At 48.9% G+C, this 21,287-nt stretch overlaps 1 protein-coding gene and 1 non-coding gene across 4 annotated transcripts in view; one reads left to right on the top strand and one right to left on the bottom strand.

Moving 5' to 3' along the window:
* Positions 1 to 277: 277 nt before the first annotated feature.
* Positions 278 to 21,287, bottom strand: part of Rnf144a (ring finger protein 144A) — a 97,009-nt gene continuing 75,999 nt past the window's right edge. For all 3 annotated transcript variants that reach the window (XM_063254423.1, XM_003464945.5, XM_063254422.1), the window contains 4 exons: positions 16,648 to 16,855; positions 14,022 to 14,169; positions 7,354 to 7,443; positions 278 to 4,535 (listed from right to left, as the gene is read on the bottom strand). In XM_063254423.1, coding sequence (XP_063110493.1) covers positions 4,404 to 4,535; positions 7,354 to 7,443; positions 14,022 to 14,169; positions 16,648 to 16,855 — 578 coding nt within the window. In that variant the 3' untranslated portion in view covers positions 278 to 4,403. The remainder of the gene's footprint in view (positions 4,536 to 7,353; positions 7,444 to 14,021; positions 14,170 to 16,647; positions 16,856 to 21,287) is intronic.
* On the top strand, positions 14,445 to 14,574 carry LOC111755488 (small nucleolar RNA SNORA71). The gene has a single exon (XR_002790035.1). It is a non-coding gene; the product is annotated as a small nucleolar RNA SNORA71 (small nucleolar RNA).

The following is a 21,287-nucleotide window of genomic DNA, read 5'->3' as shown; positions in this document are numbered from 1 at the left end:
TGGATGGAGAAAAAATACTATGCAAGGTGTTCCTGGTGCTGATGACTGGTCAGGCTCCACAGGGAACAATGCAGGTGTTGCTGGAAGTACTCCCTTACTCAAGGACCCTAAACATTTTTGCATCCAACAAGGGAGACCCCTCCTGAGAAAGAAAAAAGCTTCAAAAATAAACTCAGGGTTCCTAGTAGCACAGGGGCTCTCCCTGCTCTCTACCTTCTACCTCCTCCCCCACCTCCAACCCTCACGCACCCAACCTTCACAAAACAGGAGCCGAGGAGGATTTGGAAAGTCACCTGTATTCCAGCCAAAAAAGCTTTAAAAAGAAATCCCTTTGAAAGGGGAACAAACTACGTAAGATACAATACATTTAAAATACGTATTGAAATTACAAACCAGGCGTTTCCATAGGGATTCCAAAGTACAAAATGCAACAGGAAAAAGGCATTCAAACTGAGCTTCCGTACATCACAGTGTCGGTGGCGCAGAACGTACGGACGCTGCAAAGGACACAAAACCGAACTCGTTTGGTTTTTGTTCGACCACCACTCGTCAAATGCATAATGCACACATGTGCATGACTCTCATGCAAATTTTTATACAAGATTAAAATACACTTATAGCCAAGTGGGTAAAGAAGAAAAACAAAGACCAGGCACGCAGCTCCCCTAACGGAAGGCTCCTGAAATCATGGAAGACGAGATTACACAAATTAGAACAGTGATGGAGAATTGTGGGGCTTAAATATAAGACAGCATGCTCCTTACTTGTGATGTCCTAGCAATTACATTTCAGTGCAGGTCACTGCTGCATTGGGAATCTCGATAACAACCCATCAAATCTCTGTTTTATTTAATTTCATAAGGGCTTACGTTAATTATATGAAACAGACTTTGGTATTTTTTTAAGAGACCTTCACGAAGTTGAGTACATGCAAACTATTTTCCCTCAGTAGTCTGTGACTGACATAAGTATATATACAGGTGTGTGGGTTAGTAATAGCCCCAAAGCCCACCCTCGTCCCCTCATTTTGAAAGACTACCCATAGAAAAGTTTTCTAATTGCTAAACAACTTTTTCCTTTTGCAAAGAACGTAGAAAAGATAAAACTCATCTTGCTATCATTTTTTTGTCCCTAGCAAACTCTCCCCACAATAGGCACTGTGTTCTTATCAGGAATTATTGGCCTGGATCCCAAGTCAGGTTTCATTGTTCTTTGTTTGTCCAGTTTTTTTGAGACAAGGTGTTGTTGGGTGGCCCAGGCTGGCCTCCCACTCACGGTGATGTTTCTGCCTCAGCCTCCCGAGTGCTGGGATGCATCACTTTGCCCACCCCAGTCAGTTTTACGGAATAATATTCTCCAACGATGCAGAGGGGGTAGATGCCATCTTCTTGGCCTGAGTCTCTCTTGAACACTCAGGAAGAAGAGCTGACGGGCATAGTAATTCATGTGACATTTAGCTGAATGCCAAGTTGACACTGGCCAGCAAGCATCCATGATGACTCTGTCTTTGAAGGTGGTGGCCCTGGGTTATCTGCAAAGCTCAGATCACCGGGACACAGGATCCAGTATGACCTGGAAATAGGGTCAGTTGCCAAAGGGCCTCGGATAACTGATAGGTCAACCATGTCCTCTGCAGACCCCCAGCTGGTCAGCCCTGAAGCACCCATGGCTATCTGAGGGTCTCTCCCATCCCTGGGACTTGACAGGCTCTACAGGAATGGGCACCAAGTACTTTTGGGCAAAGAAGTGTAAAGTATCTAAAACAAATGAATGTCGCTTTTCACCTGGGAGATACCACGGTAAGTAACAGGAACAAGCCCATGTCGTAAGTACGGAACTCTCTGGGTGCTGTTGGGGGGTGAGAGCAAGACCAAAGCTCTGCCGCCCAACATCTATTTGCATTTTACGGCAAGTGTGACTAAGACCGCATCCCCACAGCAAATGGACAAAGGAGTTCTTCTCTCAGGGAGGCAGAGCAGGGGAACCAAAGGGTGAGCGTATCAGTGTGATCCTGGTGGTTACAGAGGGAAGGGAGAGATTTAATTTTATTACTGAATGATTTGAAGAAGTGGGAGGTGTGTTTGACATGAAAGCCCAGAGCCCTCTGACTGCCCCTGGAACTGCTGTGGTCCCTGCCTGGGTCAAACCCCGTGTTTGCAAACCACAGCAGGTGAAGGCACAAGGAGGGCTGGGGCGACGGATACTCATGAGCAGGCCAGAGACTCCTTGAGATGGGAGGATGGGCTGTCCCCCTAGGAACACGGAACCTAAGATACCATCCTGGAGGTGAACTCGCCCAAAGCTCCCCCACCCCATCCCAAGGACAATGAGTACTGTACAGGTTTGGGTGCTAGATGGGAGGAACTGGGTCTCCTGCTGCCCTGTGGGCCACTGGACACAAGGCCACGGTCTGCAACCTTTGACAGGCCTTTTAAAGGGTGGTAGCTGCATCTATAAACTGCAGACTGAGGTCTTGAGCCACTGAGCAAGGCGTGAAGCTGGTCACCCACGCTGACATCAGCCACACCAACACCCATGGGCAGGCTCCCCGCAGGAAGATGGCCAGAGCCATCCACTCATTTCATTACTGACCCTATACTCTGCAGTCACAGAGAGAACTCTGGAGACATAATTGTGACACAGGCTGGTCTTCTAAATGGCTTTACTTTCATGAAGGAAATCAGGAACTTAGTGGTGAAAAGAAATTCTGCTTTTTTCCTCAGCTGTTCACTGTCAAGAAATAAAGAAGGAATCTCTACACAGAAAAGAAGAGGACCTGAGATGAACACATGGATGTGGAATTAAGCACACACAAGATAACCACGTTTTAAAAATGTGCTTGCAGGTCCCAAGATCTAGCTCAGTCGCACAGTGCCTGCCTGGCAAGCACAGGGTCATGAGTTCTATCCCGGGACCAAAAAATAAAAAATAAAAAGAAAGTGCTTGCAATGAACAAATGAGGGAGATAAAAGGAGTCTTTGTTTTCCTTCTTTTTTTTTTAGGTCACTTAAAAAGCCTTAAGAAATTGCACTGTAATAAATCTGTGACATTTGCCTTTTGCTCACAACAAGCACATTTGGCTTTGGAAGTCAGTTCTTCATGAAGAAAACTTTCTCCACTTTCTAAAGTTGATTAATGGAATAATGCATGTGCTGTTATTGATTGGTCCACTATTGTGTGGAAACAGTCACATACCACCCATCCTGTAAAAGACAAAGTGGTAAAATTTTCATAGCAAAATGACTAAAGGAAAGGGGTGGGTTTTTTTTCTAAGCAAGGGCAAACTGGTCAACTAGAGGATTTGAAACTGTGGGAGACACATGATTTTTCAAAATTACGTAAAGCATTTAAAAAATGTGGGAATCCAGAAAACTCCAGCCTGGTGTCCAAAATTCCCCCAGGCCCTGGCAGGAGGCCCTGTGTCTGAGGATGGATTATGCAATTTTCTTCTTCCTACTTGAAAACTAGGGCAAGAGGCTACACTGGGTAGAACAGCTTCCAAGTAAAACATTTGGCTTGAAGTCATCAATACAAGTGTTTGCTGCTACCTGGGTGAAATGGGATGAGCCCTGTGAGTTGAAACGCCAAAGAAATGAAAGGCAAATCTAGCTGAGATGTTCTTTTACCCATGTCGATATTTTCAGAAAAATGTAACAAACATAGGAACTGTGTTCACAACAGGACACAGCTTACAGCATTCAGAAAGTTACTACAGCAAGTTTCAAGGAAAACTCCGAGTGCGTAAGGCTTTCTGATCACCTGAAAAGTGGTCAAGCCAGAAAAGTCATTTCACTGAACTTCTCAAAACGCACACTTCAAGAAAGGCATAGGATGGTTTGTATGCACCTTGTCGATTTTCACTACTCAGTTGGGAAAAAGAAAGCCTTCTAGAAAGGATTTTACTAAATGCCATTAGTAATAAAAATAGTTGTCATACACAGTTGAGTGCTTTCCTCAAGGTGGAATAACGGAATTCCGTCTGAAGAGAGTTGTAATCCTTGAAAGACTCCTCCGCACGGCATGGCGCCATCTTGGTCCAGAGGTGATGATGGGCAACGCTCAGTTGAGGTCTCCTCCCCCCGCCCCAGATGCTCCTAGTCTATGCCAGGGGAGGAAACTACCTACTGTGCTTCTTGCCACACCAGTGGTCACATCTACAGAGGCTGATTCTGGGACGTGCCCCCCTCCCCGGCCTTGCCTTCCCCATGCCTAAGTGACCTCACCTGGGGCCTTGGAGAATGTCCTGACATTGGTCCCTGAAATCATGGCATCCAGCCTGACACTGTGAAGCTCAGTGGGGCACATAAGGCAAGAAAAATGTTTAGTGGGAGGGGGACAGAAAGGTGAGGGTGGGGGAGCCACGGTTTCTGGAACGACGTCTCCTTCCAGTATTGTCCTTTCCTCTAGGTGGGCAGTGGGTCATCATCACCTTTACTGCACTTGCACTTGCAGCACAGTACAAAGGGGGTGGCCAGGAGTAGAAAGGGAGAAGCCACCAGAAGCAGGAGCCCAAATCCAGCAAAGATGCCCACGACCTGGAAGAAAGGAAACAGAGGAAGGAAGGAGGGAGGGTTTGCAGGATCCGTGACTAAAATATAAACCACACAACCACCCATCACCTCTCCATCAATGCATCCATCCAACCAGGCATTCGACCACCTACTGTCATTAATCTAGCCTTCCACATAAGCATTCATCCACCCAACCATCCATCCATCCATCCATCTACTCTCCCACCATCCATTCACCTATCCATCCATCCATCCACCCACCCATCCATCTATCCATCCTCTAACCTATCCATTCACCCATCTATCTATTCAACCAATCATCTACTCATGGATTCATCTACCTATACACTTACCCATACATCCATCTGTCTACCTATCCATCCATCCATCCATCCATGCATCCATTCATCCACCCATCCATCCATACATCATCCGTATTTCCTTCACTTCACTTTTCCCTCTCTCTTCATTTCCTACATTGTTCCTTCCTTTCTTTTCCCTCCCTCCATCCATCTATGTAACCAATTAACCAAACAGCCCCTGAACACCCCATAGCCAGTCCAACCCAGTCAGGGTAGTAGGTGCATCAAATACAAGGGCACCTGAAATCTTGGTCCAAGGCACATCCCATCTGGTATGGAAACACCAGTATTTAATCAGTCTACAAAGGTACATCTCGCTGACACTGCACGCAAATTCCGGTGCAAAGGGATTCCAAGTGACAGCTGAAACATGTACTAGAGGAAGGAAGGGTTTCCAATGGGAAACGGACGAGATCATAGACATTAGAAGTTTGTATTAACAAACTTATAATAAAGGAAGGAGTCCCCTGGTCTATAAACGCTGAAAGGCATGGGCTTCGAATGCAGAAATGTTCAAAGGAGTGTGGAATCTGCTCTTTGTGTGGCCTTGCCCCTCAGTTACATCCCTATCAGGGGTAAGAGTGCAGAGCTGAGATGGGAACACAGCGCTAAACCACCACCTGGTGTTCAGAGCCATAAGGCCATGGCACAGGACGTGAGATTCTCATTCCACCTCCACTTCTCCTTGTGTCTGTTTTCTCAACTGTAAAATAATCAAAGGAGGCTAAAGATCTGAGGGCCATGATTTGCTCTAACAAAGCTACTGTGTGCTAAAGCATCCCAGATGTGTGAAAGAAAAGTTACCTGGACTTTTGATTTCTCCTGAAAACCAACACATACGTGTGCACGCGCGCATACACACACACACACACACACACACACACACACACACACACGTGCGCGCGCGCGCGCGCACAGCACACAAAGTGTATACACTTACAGTGCTTAATAAACAGTGTCACACTGTACTAATAAACTGTATACTGCTGACACTAAGAACCCACTGCTGCTGCCTGGCTAGAAATCACGAACCCAGTCATACAGAGTGAATGCGATTATGCTCCACAGAAATCTCACGCACATCGTTATGTCTGAATCCACAAGACCACAGTGAGGTCTCATTTGGAAGGCACATTTGAGAATCTCTGCTGCCTGGCCCAGAATGATCGTCTTGAAGAACTGCACATCCTCTGCAGTCAAATCCGTGCCCAGTGCTCTCATTCTTGCCCTTGAGAAGCCATCTTGGTTTCTCTTTTTTGAATCTCACTTTGCATGCTATTTGGCAAGGTGGGTGACCAAGCTGTGACCCAGTGGTGATAAGGAGAGGTATTGCCAGAAAGGCAGTTTATAGGAAATGAGACAGAGGCAAATATCACGAAGCAAAATCAGTCAGCAAGCATGCTGTAAGCATCAGTGCTGGACCCTGTATGTTAGAGCCAGAGTACTGGGTGGGCATCTAGGAGAGTCCGACACGCACAGTGACCTCTGGCTTGGCAAACCCTGAGCTCTATAGAAGTAAACCCCTCACCCTGATTCCTTAAGCTGTACTCAGAGAATAATCAGACCACATGCTTTGTGAGCCATTTCAAGTCTCTGTTCTGCTCGGCACCTCACTTGTAAGAAATGCCCACACAGTGGTCATGGGATGGTCTAGTTGCAGTGAAACTAATCACGCACTGAATGAGTTGGAGAATTCATCTCCCAACTTCATGTTAGTGTTTGGGAAAACCAGAGCTATGTGAAGGAACAGAATACCTGATTCCACTGAAACCTGTATCATAACATATGCAGAGCGGGACATGGACAGGACACACAGATGGACAGATGGTGACAAGGATCAGGTAGCAGTGACAGGAGGGGCCAAGAAGGGAGGAAGGGAGAACACGGGAGCTTTAGTCTGCAAAGGGCAAAGGGGGAAAAGAGGAGAACATGACTGGCAAACCCAGGATTCTCCTGCGGGAGCAAACGGGACCCTGCATAGGGCCTCTGTCAAAGGCTGCTTGCTCTACAGCCTGGTGATGATGGACAAGAGGACTTGGCTTCATGAAGCCTGGACACCATGTCTTGGGTTTCCCAAAGAACCACATACCTGCCTGGAGCCTGGTCTGCGGAGGACATGGGGTCTGTGTCACAGATGTCCATCTCACACAACTCACACAATCAACCATCACCATTCCCCCAGCTATCCATTCCTGGTATCAATCTGCTCATCTAGGAAGCTCGGCACTGGGTGGTGTCCACAGATGAAGGACACACAGCCGAAGTCACGAGAAACCACACAAGCATTAAGTCTGCTGTGACTTCAGCCCAGGAGAAAGCCAGCAAGGGCTACACCCCAGGCTCAGCCTCTCTGTACAGTAGATCTTTGATCAATGCGTCTTCTATCAATGACACATACCAGGCACACACAGTGCACGCCCATGTGGGCACACACATGCACACACCCACCCACGCACCCTCTCCTGAGATCCGCCTCTTACCTGTGTCCGATGCCAGATTACAGAAGCCCGCGAGTGGCCCAGCTTGTTTCGGCAGGGTCCCTTGTCGTAGTGGATCAGGAGGAAGTCATCCTGTGGAGCCGGGAGAGGGCAGTGGTGAGCATCACGACTCTGGTCAGCTCCTTGATGACAGGCACCTGAACTGTGCCTCCTTCTACTGCACAGCTGGCTACTGTTACCCAGAGCAGCTGTAACCTCCAGGGAGCAGCCCCAAAAGCTCAGACTTCTGGCTCTGGTCCACAGCAGGACCCTGGCACTGGGGTTCTGTTCTGGGCTTGCAGGGAACAGCGAATCTCTGCTGCCCACTGAAGGACCAGGTCCATGCCTCCTCCTGGGAGCACCTCTTGGGCTTGGCTGTGTCTCACACCCCAGCTCCATCGCAAAAGGGTCACCCCTGAGCGTGTACCATGGGTTTCACTGGTCTCCCGCCACCACTAACTTCTTCCCTGCAAAGTGCTCCCTCCAACACTGAGATCACCATGAGCTTTTGGCCTCACAGAGCACCTCCAGGGCCTGGCTGTGTCTCACACCCCAGTTCCATTGCAAGAGGGTCACCCCTGAGCGTGCACCAGGGGTTTCACCCTGGTCTCCCACCAACACTAGCTTCTTCCCTGCAAAGTGCTCCCTCCAACACTGAGATCACCATGAGCTTTTGGTTCTGAACTGGCCCAGGGACCACCTTGTCCCCACGACTGTGCCAACTACCCGGATTGAGCCATGTCCTCCTGCTGGGAGCTCACGGGGACAGTTGGCCAGGCTCCCCTGTCCATCTGTGCCCCCAGGACAATCTTTCCCACACCTGCCTCAGTGCAGGTCTGACACCCCCCATTCCTCAGCACTGTCCTGGCTGTTAGAGTGCAATGGCAGGGCCTTCACCAGAGACTGGAACTCCAGCAGCTGCCCCAACTTCCCCTTCTGCCCCAAATCTGCACCCTGGAAAGGCGGGACCGACAGACTGCCAGCCTCTCCGGCCAGACCGCTGCCTCTGACACAGCCATTTCTGGCCCCTTCTGTGTCCCTTGAGCTCTGAATTGCCCTTCTCTGTGCAGACCTTAGCACTCAGACCACCAAGACCACCCACCTCAAGGGCCTTCTGCAGGCCATGCTTCCCAGACTGCCTCGCCACGGCTCTGATGAAGGCACTGTAATCACTTTCTCACACAAGCCAGGCCACGCAGCACCACTGGTTTAAAAGGTTTGAAAAGGGCCTTTCTCTCCGAGATCTGCTACAACCCCCCGAAATGCATCCATGTCTGGGCTATAACCTACACGGCCAATGCAATTTTACAGGTGAGCTTTCTTCCTTTGACTTATTTTTTATTTTTAAATTTTTTAGATGCCCGTTTTTATTATGTTTGCAGTAATGTTCATACTCCACACATGGAGCTGGTGTGGGTGCAGAATGGAGATCCATTTTCTTTCCATCCCCCTCCCTCCCTCTCCCTCTCTTAGTCCTTTTACCACATGCAAAAGACTTCTCTCCCTGTTTCTTATTAACTGTCTTTTGTTTTACTGTTTAGTTTATTGGTGTTCCGCATTTCTCACAGAAGAGAAACCATGTGACAGTTAAGCCCGAGGGTCCAATTTATTTCACTTAAAGTTGTGCTCTCAAGCCGCATCCATTTTCCTACAAACAACTCCTAGTTTTTCCGTTTTTGTTTTTTTTTCTGTTTTTTTGCTTTTTCCCTTTAGAGACAGTGGCTTCCATACACTTCCTCTTCCTTGGGCATAACATGCCTTCTCCACAGAGACCAGATATAGGGACAGAAACACAAGGTCCCTCTGCCCGGGATAGGTAGAGGAGGGGAGGGTTCTGGGAGCTACTTCCTGGGGAGTCTTGAGTTCCTCAGACATCCCGAGGCAAATGGGTCCCTCACCTCCTCTAAGCAGGCTGGGATAAGGCCTTTCTCCTTCTGTTTTCCAAAGTAAAGGGCACCGTTGGGTTTGGTTAAGAAAGCAAGTGCACCGGAGTGGTAACAAACAAGGCCGCGGACACCCTGTGTCCTCCTCCATCCTGTCTAGTCTGTGGTAGTTATTGGTCTTCTGGTGAACCTCAGACTGTCAGAGACCCTGAGACCACGATCTAGGTGGTGCTACTCCAGGGGCTGCCAGTGGGCTACACCCACCCCAAGCAGCTGTGTCCTCTTCCTAGAGATATAGAGGTGTTGCATGTAGTGGGATTTCCGGCCAGGGAGGATCGGCTCTTTCACCTCAAGATCTGTAGATTCAAGACAGGGTCTCACTATATAGTTCAGGATGGCTTTGAATTTGCTTAGGTAGCCCAGGATGGCCTTGAACTTGCAGTGATTTTCCTGTCTCAGCATCGTGAGTGCTGGGATGACAGTCGTGCACCACCACGCCAGGCAAGATCTGTGCATCTGTACTTGTGCCCTCACCACCTAGAGGGAGCTGCCCACACTCAACGTGGTCTCCAGAAAACAAGGAGAGTGTTCAAGACAGGCTTTCTAGCCAGGTCTGAGGCTAGGTGCACACCTGTCATCCCAGCATTCTGTGAGGCTGAGGCAGGAGGATCTCAAGTTCAAGCCTAGGCAACTTTAGGACTTAACAAGACAAGGCTCTGGCAAAAAAAAAAAAAAAAAAAAAAAAGAAGTCGAGGTAGAGTTCAGCATAAAGGCACTGGGTACAATCCTCAGGAACACACACACACAGAGAATAAGTGTGTTTTCTTACCCATGACCAAGGCACTCTCCTACCACCTCAGGACATAAAAGCTTCTAACTGTGGTATCACATTTATTGATGAAGCCCTTGGGCAGAACCTAGCAGGATAATCGGGGCAGGAATCATTTCCCTTGCTATTGTGTGTAACTTCACTGAATCCTGGTGGGACAGAAACAATGGCACAAGGTAGAGAAAGCTACAAGCAGCTTGTACAAAAATAAACCCCTGAGCAGGCCTGTATCCAAGGGTTAATGCATCCCGCCCTCAGTATGAAAGGTCAGAGCCTGCACATTAGGTCCTCCAGCTCACCAATCAGAGCCTTTGAAGAAATGCTGATAAACCCCTCAATTTCCCCTGGAAAATGGGAATAAGAATCTCAAACGCTGGGTGTGGTGGTGCACACCCTTAATCCCAGTGCTCTTGGAGGTTAAGGCAGGAGGATCACAAATTCCAGCCTTACCTGAACAACTCTGCGACTCAGGAAGATACTGTCTAAAAGCAAAAAGTAAAAGAGGGCTAGAGATGAAGCTCAATGCCAAGGCCTGAGCTTTAATTCTCAAGTACAAAAAAAAAATCCCTGTTCAAGGAGAGGCTGCAAGATCTGAATGAAGGTGTGCAGAGAGACGCTGACCTCCACAAGCACTCATTCTCTATTAACCATGAGGAAAAACCGTCGCCTGTGATCGGCAGGTGCTGGGGCAGTGTGGATGGTCAGAAGCAACCAGCATGCACCAGAGGAAGAGTACTGGGGCTTAGGGACCATCAAAGGGGACGGAATGCCGGGAAGGGGCCTGGTGACACCGCACTTGTGCTGGGCATTCACAGCAGGACACACAAGGAGACCCATGGGTAACGCACCTTACAGCACCCAAATGATGGTGCCACACGTCCAATTGAGTCCCAGCAGGGAATGACCTTGGTGAAGCAGCCACACCCACGGTGTGCAGAGACCTCTGAGCTCAGGCACTGAGGCTCAGGCCTGGGGCTCTCGGAATTACATGGAGAACCTGGGGGCAGGGGGTGGGGGGACTTCAGGCTTTTTTCTTTATCTTTGTTTGGTTGTATTTTTCTTTTGTCTGATATTGGGGATTGAACACAGGGTGTCACACTGAGCTCCACCCCCAATCCGTCTTTATTTTTTCTTTTGAGACAGGGTCTTGCTACAGTGTTTAAGTTATCCAGGCTGAGCTCCAACTTGTGATTCTCCTGCCTCAGCCTCTCAAAGTGCTGGAATCACAGGTTAGCAGCATGGCGAAAACATTTTCCACACCTACGAGCTACTCCTTCTCTTTTGTCCTGGCAGCCTCTGACCAGACCTGCTCTTGTTACAGCTCTGACTCCTTTCCCGTTGAGAGTAGAAGTCTGTGTAGAAAGCCTGGGCTATGCCTCTTTTTCTCTAGATGCAGTCTCATTTCCACCATTTCTGGACCTAAGGACAGAACCCTGGTAACCATAGGATGAGGAAGAAGCAGTGAGAGTGATTTACAGCCGTGCATGCCAGTGTGTGCATGGAATTGTGTGCCAGTGGCAATTCTCTTCCTGAAAGGCCCTCCTCACTCCTCCCCCAGATGCATTCCTGGCTGGCTTCCAGCCCTGCAGCTCTGAGCCCAGTGAGAGCCCAGCGAATGTCCTTGACAAACTGCCCACATAGTAACCTCCCCCTCCTCCCAAAACTGCTCTGTGCAAAAACAGGGTCATTTTTCATCAGCTCTTCATTCCAAAGCAAGACAGGAAGCTGTTGGCTGCAAGGAAAGTTTGTTTGATGGAGAAAGAGTACCAGGTGGATCTCCTGGGTCCAGGCAGGGGCTGGATTTTAGGAACAGGGCAGGCCGGAAGTGGCTGCTTCCAGGGCGGCTCGAAGGAGCAAGGGCTTCTTCCTTTCTTCCTTCTCTTCTTCGGGAAGAGCAGCAGAAACTAGGATAACACCAAATACCAAGCACCTTCTCCACCCATTTCTAACATGGCCCCACAAGGTCCTCAAGAGGAGTCTGATAGCAAGGTCAGAAACTGTGCGTCTCACTTCCTTCCCCTTTAGAGAAGATACACCCAGCAGCACAGTGCAAGCCTGATATGGAGACCAAATCATTATTCCATGACCAGCTTTCAAAACACCTGGAATACGGTATAAAACGCACAAAGGACGTTGTAGGCGTCACAGCCCTTTAACTGTCATCACAAGCCTGCCCTTGCCACCACACGAGGTCAGAGAACAGCCTCGGAGTTCTGACTTCAGCACAAGAAAAGGAATCTGGCAACAGATCCAATAAACTTGACCGAGCAGAGGAAACGAAAGTTTGCAAAACAGAATGGAAATATTTCTTCCAGATCTGCACAGCTGTACTACATTCTACGCTACATTCAGTAACAGAACCATGGGCTTTTAAAAGAGCAACTCCCAGTGCAACAGAGATCTAGCTAATTTTTTTTTTTTTAAAACCAAGGACCTATTTCCATATTGCCTATTCCATCTCAACAAGATACTCCTTTCCTTCTTGACTGTTTGTCTGCAGGGTTGCTCTGAGGAGGAGAAGCAAACTTCCTAAAGTTGTTCCACTCTGTTCAACCCGCTGAGCCCCAGGGCAAAGGTGTAACCATTTCTCTATGCTGTTTCTTAACACCCCAGCTAATGAGCTAAGCGAAAGTTCTGACAGTCACTCAGTAACCATCATATTAGACAGTCAAGGTCAGAAAGAACAGAACTTGGAGTGGATGAACTCCACAGGGTATAAAGCAGGGATCCAGACCCTCCTCCATTGGAACGAGATCTCTGGCTTCATGCTGTTGTTGAATGAACTGAACGCAGGCATCCTTGTTGTACAGAAGAGACACCCACGCACACTTCCCAGCACATTTCACTCTGCATGGACAACTGCCCCCCCACTACCCAAAGAAACCATCAGATCCGCTATTTAATCACAGCTTTAAAATATACGTGCATGTGGGCTCTGCTAAACTCAAGTCACAGCATCTCATGGTGGCAGGAAGCCAACCTCTACCAAGGCCTAGAAGGAAAGCTGGAAGTTGAAAAGTATCCCTTGCAGCAGGCCTGGAAGCCCCCGGGAAAGCCTGGGGCTGGGTGTGTGAGGTGCTGCAGGTGTCGGGGTCAGAATAAACCACATGCAACACTATCCATGCCTCCCCACAGGCCCAGTCAAGCCCCGCTATACAGCAGGTGTGGGGCACGTAAGAGGACTTCAGGGGCAGGCCAGGAATATCAGCCTCCTGGATGGCAAGGGTCACAATCACTTCTTGTCGTGCAGGTGCCCACACCCATGCCTCTAAGGGTCCTGGCTATCGATGGAGTATTTCTGTCCTTCCACCAGAATCCTTTTATGGAAGCCCTAAGCTCTAGCGTGTCTGGGTCAGGCAGCTGGATCTTTGCAGCTGATTGGATGGGGTCTTGAGAGGGGCGTCAAAGGACAGGATCTATGTCCCACAAGGAAGAGACCAGAGCTCTGTGTCTCTCTGCCATGGGAGGCCACGAGGAAAAGATGGCTGTCTATACCCAGGCCAGAGTCCACAACAGGAGCCAGCTCTGCAGGCTCCCTTTACCCTGGAGCCCTTCCTGCATCCACAGGGTCTGCTTGTCCCTGTCTAGAGACAAGGTCTAGCTAGGTAGTGCAGGCTGGCCTTGAATCACAGCCTCGGCCTCCCTGGGTGCTGGGTTTCCAGGTCAGCATGCCTGGCTCAGATCTGCAGGGACAGAAGACCCCCAGCCTCCCCTGCCTTAAGAAAAAAACGTCTTTCCTTGAGACCGCCCTGTCTCTGCACAGCACCCAAACCCACGGCATAGGTGCGCCTTACACAGAAGCCTGAGAATAAACAGATCACCCACACAGAAAAGCACCTCCTGGAGCAGCTGTCCTAGGCCCTAGCAATAGCCACTGCTCGCTGCCAGGCACAGCCCCCCCCTGCCCGCCTCCGCCCAAGGCGTGTGCCCCTCCCCTGCGCCCAGTTTGCCCTACTCACGTCCAGTGACTCCAGGCAGTACCAGCAGAAGGCGTGCTTGCAGTTCTTGCACATCATCTGCGCGCAGCCCTCATCCCGCTCAATGTACACCCTGCACTTGGGGCAGCGCTTGATGGGCACGGCGTCCTCGTCCAGCTTCAACCCGGAGCTGTGGAGGAAACTGCGTGAGCCTACGTGCTGGGGCCTGCGCCCTGCTGCATACAGGAGCCAGCCCGTGCGGTGGTGCACTCCCGCAAAATCACCATGGGAGAGGCTGAGGCAGGAGGGGCCCGAGGGGCAGCCCAGCCTGGGCAACTTAGTGACTTAGGGAGATCCTGTCTCAGAGTTTAAAAAGGTCTTGGGGTCTTGGGACAGAGCTCCGTGTGATGCCGTGGGGTGGAATCCCCAAGACAAAAGGAAAAAGAACAGAAATAAAATGGAGAAGCCTGCCTTTAAAATAATCGTGGGATGGCTGTGCCCGGTCACTGACAGGGCAGGGAGAGAAAACTGGAAGAGGTTTTCCCTGTGTTTAGAGGGTTTGCCTGGCCTATCTGAGTCCTGGAGCTTTCCTACACTGCTGCAAAAAATAAAATAAAATCAGAAACATTAAAAAAAACAAAAAAACAAAAAACAAGGAAGGAAAAAGTAAGAACAAAAAGAGAAGCTCTGGCGTGTTGTTTGTATAAACATTTCCACAGAGCAGGTAATGGTTTTTAGACATTTCCAGGATCTGCATGACACTTAAAATTATTATTAATAACAAATTTCGATACAGATTCAAACATATAAAAGCAACTAGGATGCTGCACCAGTTTAACCCCAAACTGTATGTGCTGGGGTCAGAAAGGGTTCAAGGATGTTAATGAGTGACACTGGTCATTTGACAGACAGAAGGACAAAGAGAAGGTTTCACCTCAAAAGTAAACAAAAAGGTGAGGCGTGATGGTGACACCCAACATCCCAGCACTCAGGAAGCTGAGGCAGGAGGACTGCCAGGAGTTTAAGGCCAAGCTGGGCTACTTAGTGAGTTCTAATCCAGCTTGCATTCATAGTGAGACCCTGTCTCAAAACACAAAACAAAACCAAATAAGCATGGCATGGTGTTGCCTGCCTATAATCCTAGCACTCCAGGAGGCTGAGGCAGGAGTTCACACTGTGCCCAGGGTCGCAATCAATGGGCATCTCCAGTGGGAACTCAAGAGACTGTGGCACCCAGCCTGCCTGAGGAGCTGGACTAGGGACAGAAGCCACACGGGCGGCCAGGAGTCCATAGGGAAGGATGACGGTAGAGGAGGGCCATAGCTGGCCCAGGAGTGAGTGTGCAAAGTGCACATGACAACGCCTGGAACACTGCGCAGTGACCTTGTCCTGGACACTGGGGCCTGGGGACTGAGGGCTGGGAAAACGGATAATGGCAGCCAGGATCCGGGGGCTGTCATGCAGTGGAGCTGAACCAGGAGATACTGCACTTGTAGCCAGGAGAAACACCTGGGTGTTACTGGCCTCCTATTGTCCACTCAACTACATTTTAAAGTGCACTGGACAAGGCCGCAAAGTCTACCTGGGCAAGGAGCCGGGCCATCTGCTGTGGGGCTGGCGGAGGCCGAAAACTCAGCAGGGCTTTCCCGCATCCTCCTCCAGACTCCTCCAGGGATTTCAGAGCCACCCGCCTCCTCGGGCTGAGACCGCTACAGACTTGCTTGTTTGGTGATGCTTCTGGTTTCCAAAACCCTTTGCCCTGGGGCCCTTCCTGCATCCACACTCCCAGCTCAGATCACTTTCAACCCATGCAGTCTTAGAGAAAGGGCAGGTGCCCCAGGACTTCAGGCCCCATATGGGGATTCGCACGGTGCCAGACCTGTTAAGTGAGGTGGGTGAGGACCAGTGCGCTGTTCCTATGCACTGCCTTTCTACTGGATGGTGCACAGCAGCAGTGTGCTCCGTATTTTTGATCAAAGTTTGTAAAGACACTCCAGAAAGAGGACTTAGAGCGCTGCTACAGAAAGTGGCATGGAGGATGGGTTGACCATGTTCCAAGTGAGGGGAGAGTCCTACAGGGGATTCATGGCACCGTGTCTTTCACTGTGACACTTTTTCTAAGTCTAAACATCCCCTTGTTCTGGGCAAGGGGAGTGGAGTGCAGCTCTCGGGCACCTTGCTAAGTGCAGGGTCTTCCCCAGTGCTTGGTAAACAGTGCTCAGAATGCACCATCGTGAGGGGTAAGGGCAGGCATAATAAGGGCTGTGAATGTGACCAAAATGCCTGCACACTGTGATGGCGCACACCTCTTAACCCAGCACTTAGGAGGCCGAGACAGAAGGATGCCTTGAGCTGGAGGCCACTCTGGGCTACATAGCAAGACCTCACCTCAAAAACAAAATGAATTTAAATAGGACAGCATGCTGGTGATTGATTGCTTTAGATGGAGGAGCTTCCAGGAGGTTGACAGTAAAGCTCTGTACTTTTAATTATCTACAAAACCAAAGGAAATAGAACAACAAACAGCTTCAGATTGGATTCAGCCCTAGAGAGGCGGAGTGTGTGTGGAGGTTGATAACTCTGTAGCTGCCTGCTCCCCAAGACACTTCCAGGAAGGAAGCAAACCTGCTCCTACCCCTCCTCTTCGCCCAGCCCAGCCTCAGGGTACCTGGTCTCCCCCGGGAGGAAGGTGACAGGCATGGTCTCTGGGCAGCCTTGGCCAGGATGCCAGCGAGCCTTGCAGGCTGAGCAGAACTCCATGTCACATGACTTGCACTGTACCAGCTGAGGCGTTTGCAGCCCCAGGTCCTGGAGCTGGCACACAGCTTGGCAGGTGGATGCCGGGCACCAGGTCCGGCAGGGATCGAAGAGCACCTCTAGAATAAGGAGGGAGAGGGGCATATCAGAGGTGGACAGGTGAGGGGCCCAGCGGCAAGGATCACATCTGGGTAACAAAGGCAGACACAACAGACTTCTTATGATAGTGAGTCTTGTGCCCCTGGCGCTCTGGGATGCCCGGCTTGCCCTGCACACCTCGGGCTCAGCCCTGGATCCTTTCACTCTGCAAAGCTGTGCCTATCTGTATACTGGGCCCTGCGTCCTCTTCTGTCCCAATAATCTGACCAGGTACTCAGCACAGAGGGTGCAACTGGAAAATGTTTGTTAAAACCATGGAAAGGTCCTGGGAGCCTGAGGCAGGAGGATCATAAACTGGAGCCCAGCCTTGACAACAGAGTGAGACTCCTATCTCAGGAAAAAGAAAAAGAAAGAGAAAAACAAACTAAAGAAGGGCTAGGGAGGTCATGCCACGCAAAAGCCCTGGATTCAATTCCTAGTACTGCAAAGTAAGGGGCAGAGGGGGAAAACAGGAAGAAAGTGGCTGAATTAATCTAACCAGGGTTTTCCTGCCTAAGGCTGTCTCCCTCCCAAATGTAGACCTACACCATGAGCTACTGCGTAAAACTAATCCTGCGCCAGCAAACCTGGCCTTTAAATTGGATCCCAGGTTACCAAGGGGCCTCCTGCTGTGGAATTAATAAGTTTCTAAAACCAGGATTCATATTTGCTCACATCCTTGTCCGAAAGTGCCTTTATTGAGATAAGTGGTCCCGAGCTGCGCTTCCCCGACAGCCTGCTGTTCCGGTCACCGTCTGGGTAGTGCAGCAGGTCCTGAACTCTTAGGGGAGGGGAGGGGGCACTAACACCCCACCAAAGCCGCCAGAAGCTGCAAGATCAGTGGCTGCTTTTAAAGGCCTTCCAGAGGCCACTAGCTCCTAGATGGTGGGGCACTCAGCAGGACTGCCCTGGGAAATCATCTAAGGACACCTGAACTGTGCTGAGGAAAACTGGGAGTCCTTGCAAAGTGCGGGTCAGATGGGCTATTTTCTCAGCTTCAAGGACAGGAGCTGTACTATGGGATCCCAAAAGGTTAGGCTGGGGGACCAATAGCACTGGGCAATGGTCACGGGAGACCTTCCGCTCTCCTTCGATGTGATGTCCCAACTGTGCATGGGTGCCTCCCCACACACACACAGGCCCCTCTGCGATCACCACGGGTCCTCATGCACAAGGGAGCTGGACCCAGGGCTCCAGAGTGAGAAAGGTCTTTGTCAGATATGACGTTGGTAACAACAGAGGCCAGAAATGCTGACCAAAATCTTTGAGGACTGTGTGGTTTCTGGGAGCTTGTGGCTTCCCACAGTTTTGCTGTTGCAGTTAAAAGCAGGCAGTGATCTGCAAACAGGGTGCTCTGGGAAACCTGAATCACGGCAGTCCCGGGCTGGCCCCCTGCCAAAGCTAGCCAATCCTGATCCCATAAAACAAACCCTGCATTTTTCATTTTAAAAAAGGTGAATTAACCAACAGCACAGAACTATTACATCAGTAGGGCTGGAAGGACATGGAGAAGAGATTGACCTGGAAGGAACTGCAGAGCTCAAGAGACTGCTTTCCAGTGTCAAAGGCTCCAGGGGCCCTTGGTCCAAGAGAAGGCGCACGTGAGCTCTTGACCGAGTAGCCCATACTTTCAGTATCTGCTTCTCCACAAAGCTTCCCAGTAGTTATATGTGCAGATATGAGATACAATTTTAAGAATACAGTAAGTGTTTAAGTTTTTAAAAATCATGGTAAAAGACATGTTCTTCCTTCTCACTTTGAACACTTTCATCCCACCGTCCTTGCCACTTCCTGCAGCAGCTCTGGAGACCTCTTCTTGAGGGTCTTTAGCTGCGCTGTCCTGGCTGCCTCAATGCCCTGAAATGACTCAAAACATTTCTCAGTGTGACTGGGCAGAACCTGGAGTCAGTCGCACAGCGCAGATCTGGTGGATAAGGTGTATGAGGACACAGCGTCATGTTTTTAAGAGCTGCTTTGCCACTGGATGGCGCTCGGCCACAGCATTCACTGCATTTGTGATCACACCTAGTAAAGACCCTCAGGGAAGAGGACTCCAGAGCTGCTGCAGGAAGCCACCAGGTCGATGGGATGAGTGAGTTGGAATCGAGGGGGAGGATTTTGAGGGGGAATTCCTGGCAGTGGGCCTTTTACTATAATAAAATTTTTATGTTTAAACATTCACCATATAACTTGATCATCCATACATGCAAGCCTATCTACCTATTACAGTGTGTCTAACAGTGACCCTCAACACACTGTATCTTACAGAGTGCACTGTATCTAGTGTTTTCTCTATGTCAGACATGTTCTGAAACAAGCCAAACTATATTTTCTGGAGCAGTAGCAGAAACTACTCATAACAAGACAGATTAGTACCATCACATTGTTGGGGTTTATGTTTAGGAGATTGGAGTTAACATTAGTATCTTGACCTCCTCAGTGAAGTTCCCAAACACCAGTCTCAGGAGCTATGGGTTCTACTCAGGCCCGATTTGGGGGTACATCCTGGTCTGTTGTTTAACCTCCTTGAGCTATACTCTTTGGAAAAAAAAAAAAGTAAAATCTAATAATAAGTGTTGGTGAGGTTGTGGGGAAAAAGAGACTCCCATTGTTGCTAGGAATCTAAAGTCTCTAGAAAACTGTGGGGAGATGCCTCAAGAAAGTACAGCTAGAAATTCCTTTGGAGCAAGGTATTGCCCTCTCAGGTGTCTTCCTGAAAGGGTTAAAGACATCATCTACAGTGATCCACGCAAACCTTTGTCTATAACAGCTACATGTCCTGTATGTTCATCAGCACGTGAGTGGGTAAAGAAAATGTGTTCACACACAATTGAGTATACTCTGCCATAAAGAAGGATAAATGTGGGCCTGGGATTTAGCTCAGTGACTGAGGCGCCTCCCTGGCAAGTGTGAGGTCATGAGTTTGATCCCCTGAACCAAAACACAGGATGAACTCAAGTCAAGTGTAGGAGAATGGCTGCACCCTGAGACCACAATGTTAAGCGAAATAAACCTAGCCCAGCGCTTCCATATTGCCTGGTTCCTCTGATATGAGAGAACCCTTCCCGTCCGCACACTGAGTTAGCCAGTGGCAAGAACAGGTGCTCAGAAGGCAAAGCAGCTTCCTTCCTTGGCTTCCATCTTGCCTAGGGCTTTTGCTGGGAACGCCAGGAGGCTGAAACAGGAGGAGCACAGCAAATTCAAGACCAGCATGAACTACATAGTGAAATGCTGTCTCAAAAAACCTGAAGACATGGGCCGGGGATATAGCTCAGATGCCTGGCAAGTGCAAGGCCATGAGTTTAAAAGGAGGAGTAGAAATGTCTACATTACATCCAATGAGACACACTAAGACTAAATAAAGGCAGACACATTTGGAACTTAAGCTTGCTGCAGGACTTTGTGGTGACTAAATGTTGTCAAAATTCATTTAAATGACTCTCCTGCTCAGCTGCTCTCTGTGGTCTGCATTACAGAGGCATCCAGCAAATCAAAATTTGCTTTCCCATCACATCTCTCGCCCAGCTGGTTCCAGCACCTGGCTGTGATCTGTGGCTATATATATATAATCTGTGGCTATGTATATATGTATATATATATATATATATATATATTTTGTCTTTTTCTTTTTTATTGGTACCGGGGATCGAACTCACGACCGCCTGCTTGCAAGGCAGCTTCTTATGCCGCTGAGCTAAATCCTCAGCCCCCAGATCTATGGCTATATTTTAAGGAACATCCTCACGTGTCATTTGGACAGGTCCTTGGTCATTTTAAAACTAAGTCTTTTTAAAAAAAAGTTTAGCATAATATTAGTTAAATGTTTTCAAGTGAGCAGTTTGAAAGGTATTTTTCTAACCTAAATCAAGTTGGCTTCATTTTTATTCAAGAGACAGAAGTGGGGGGAAAAGCCTTTTAGAGTAAGCCAAAGTACTAAACAAAAAAGTTGAAATTATTAGGTAGGAAAATTTACCCAGCTGCATTTTAAATTAGATTCAATGCCATGGAAAGTTTATATTCCTGTAACCCAAACATCTCCAGGTTTCTGTCGGGATTCTCTCTGGAAAATATTTTTAGAAGAACCTGAAAGTCTTAGGAATACAAATTAATCAACTTTGCAGGTCCTGGATCTGACTCCCATTTCATGACACCACATCTGTGCTAGAAAATGCCCCAAAGCACGTCAGAGATGCCATTTATACAAATGAGCTCTTGAAGACAAATTTCAAAGCTGTGAAAAAAAATCTTGCATTTTCGAAAATGAAGTTGGCTGTGCATTTGTAATCGGTGTACTGTTTTTGAAAAATCTCCAGAGGAAACAGAGTTGGCCTTAGCATTTCTGTTAAAAATTTAAAAACACAAATGAAAATGAACAAACAAAACCCCCTAAATCCCAAAAGCAATTTCCTCTGC

The sequence above is a fragment of the Cavia porcellus genome, unplaced genomic scaffold (assembly GCF_034190915.1).
Source record: "Cavia porcellus strain 051 isolate PalLab524CR breed Dunkin Hartley unplaced genomic scaffold, mCavPor4.1 scaffold_8, whole genome shotgun sequence".
NCBI lineage: Eukaryota > Metazoa > Chordata > Mammalia > Rodentia > Caviidae > Cavia > Cavia porcellus.
Note: the sequence above shows the minus strand (reverse complement) of the source record. Positions and strands in the feature narration are given on the sequence as shown.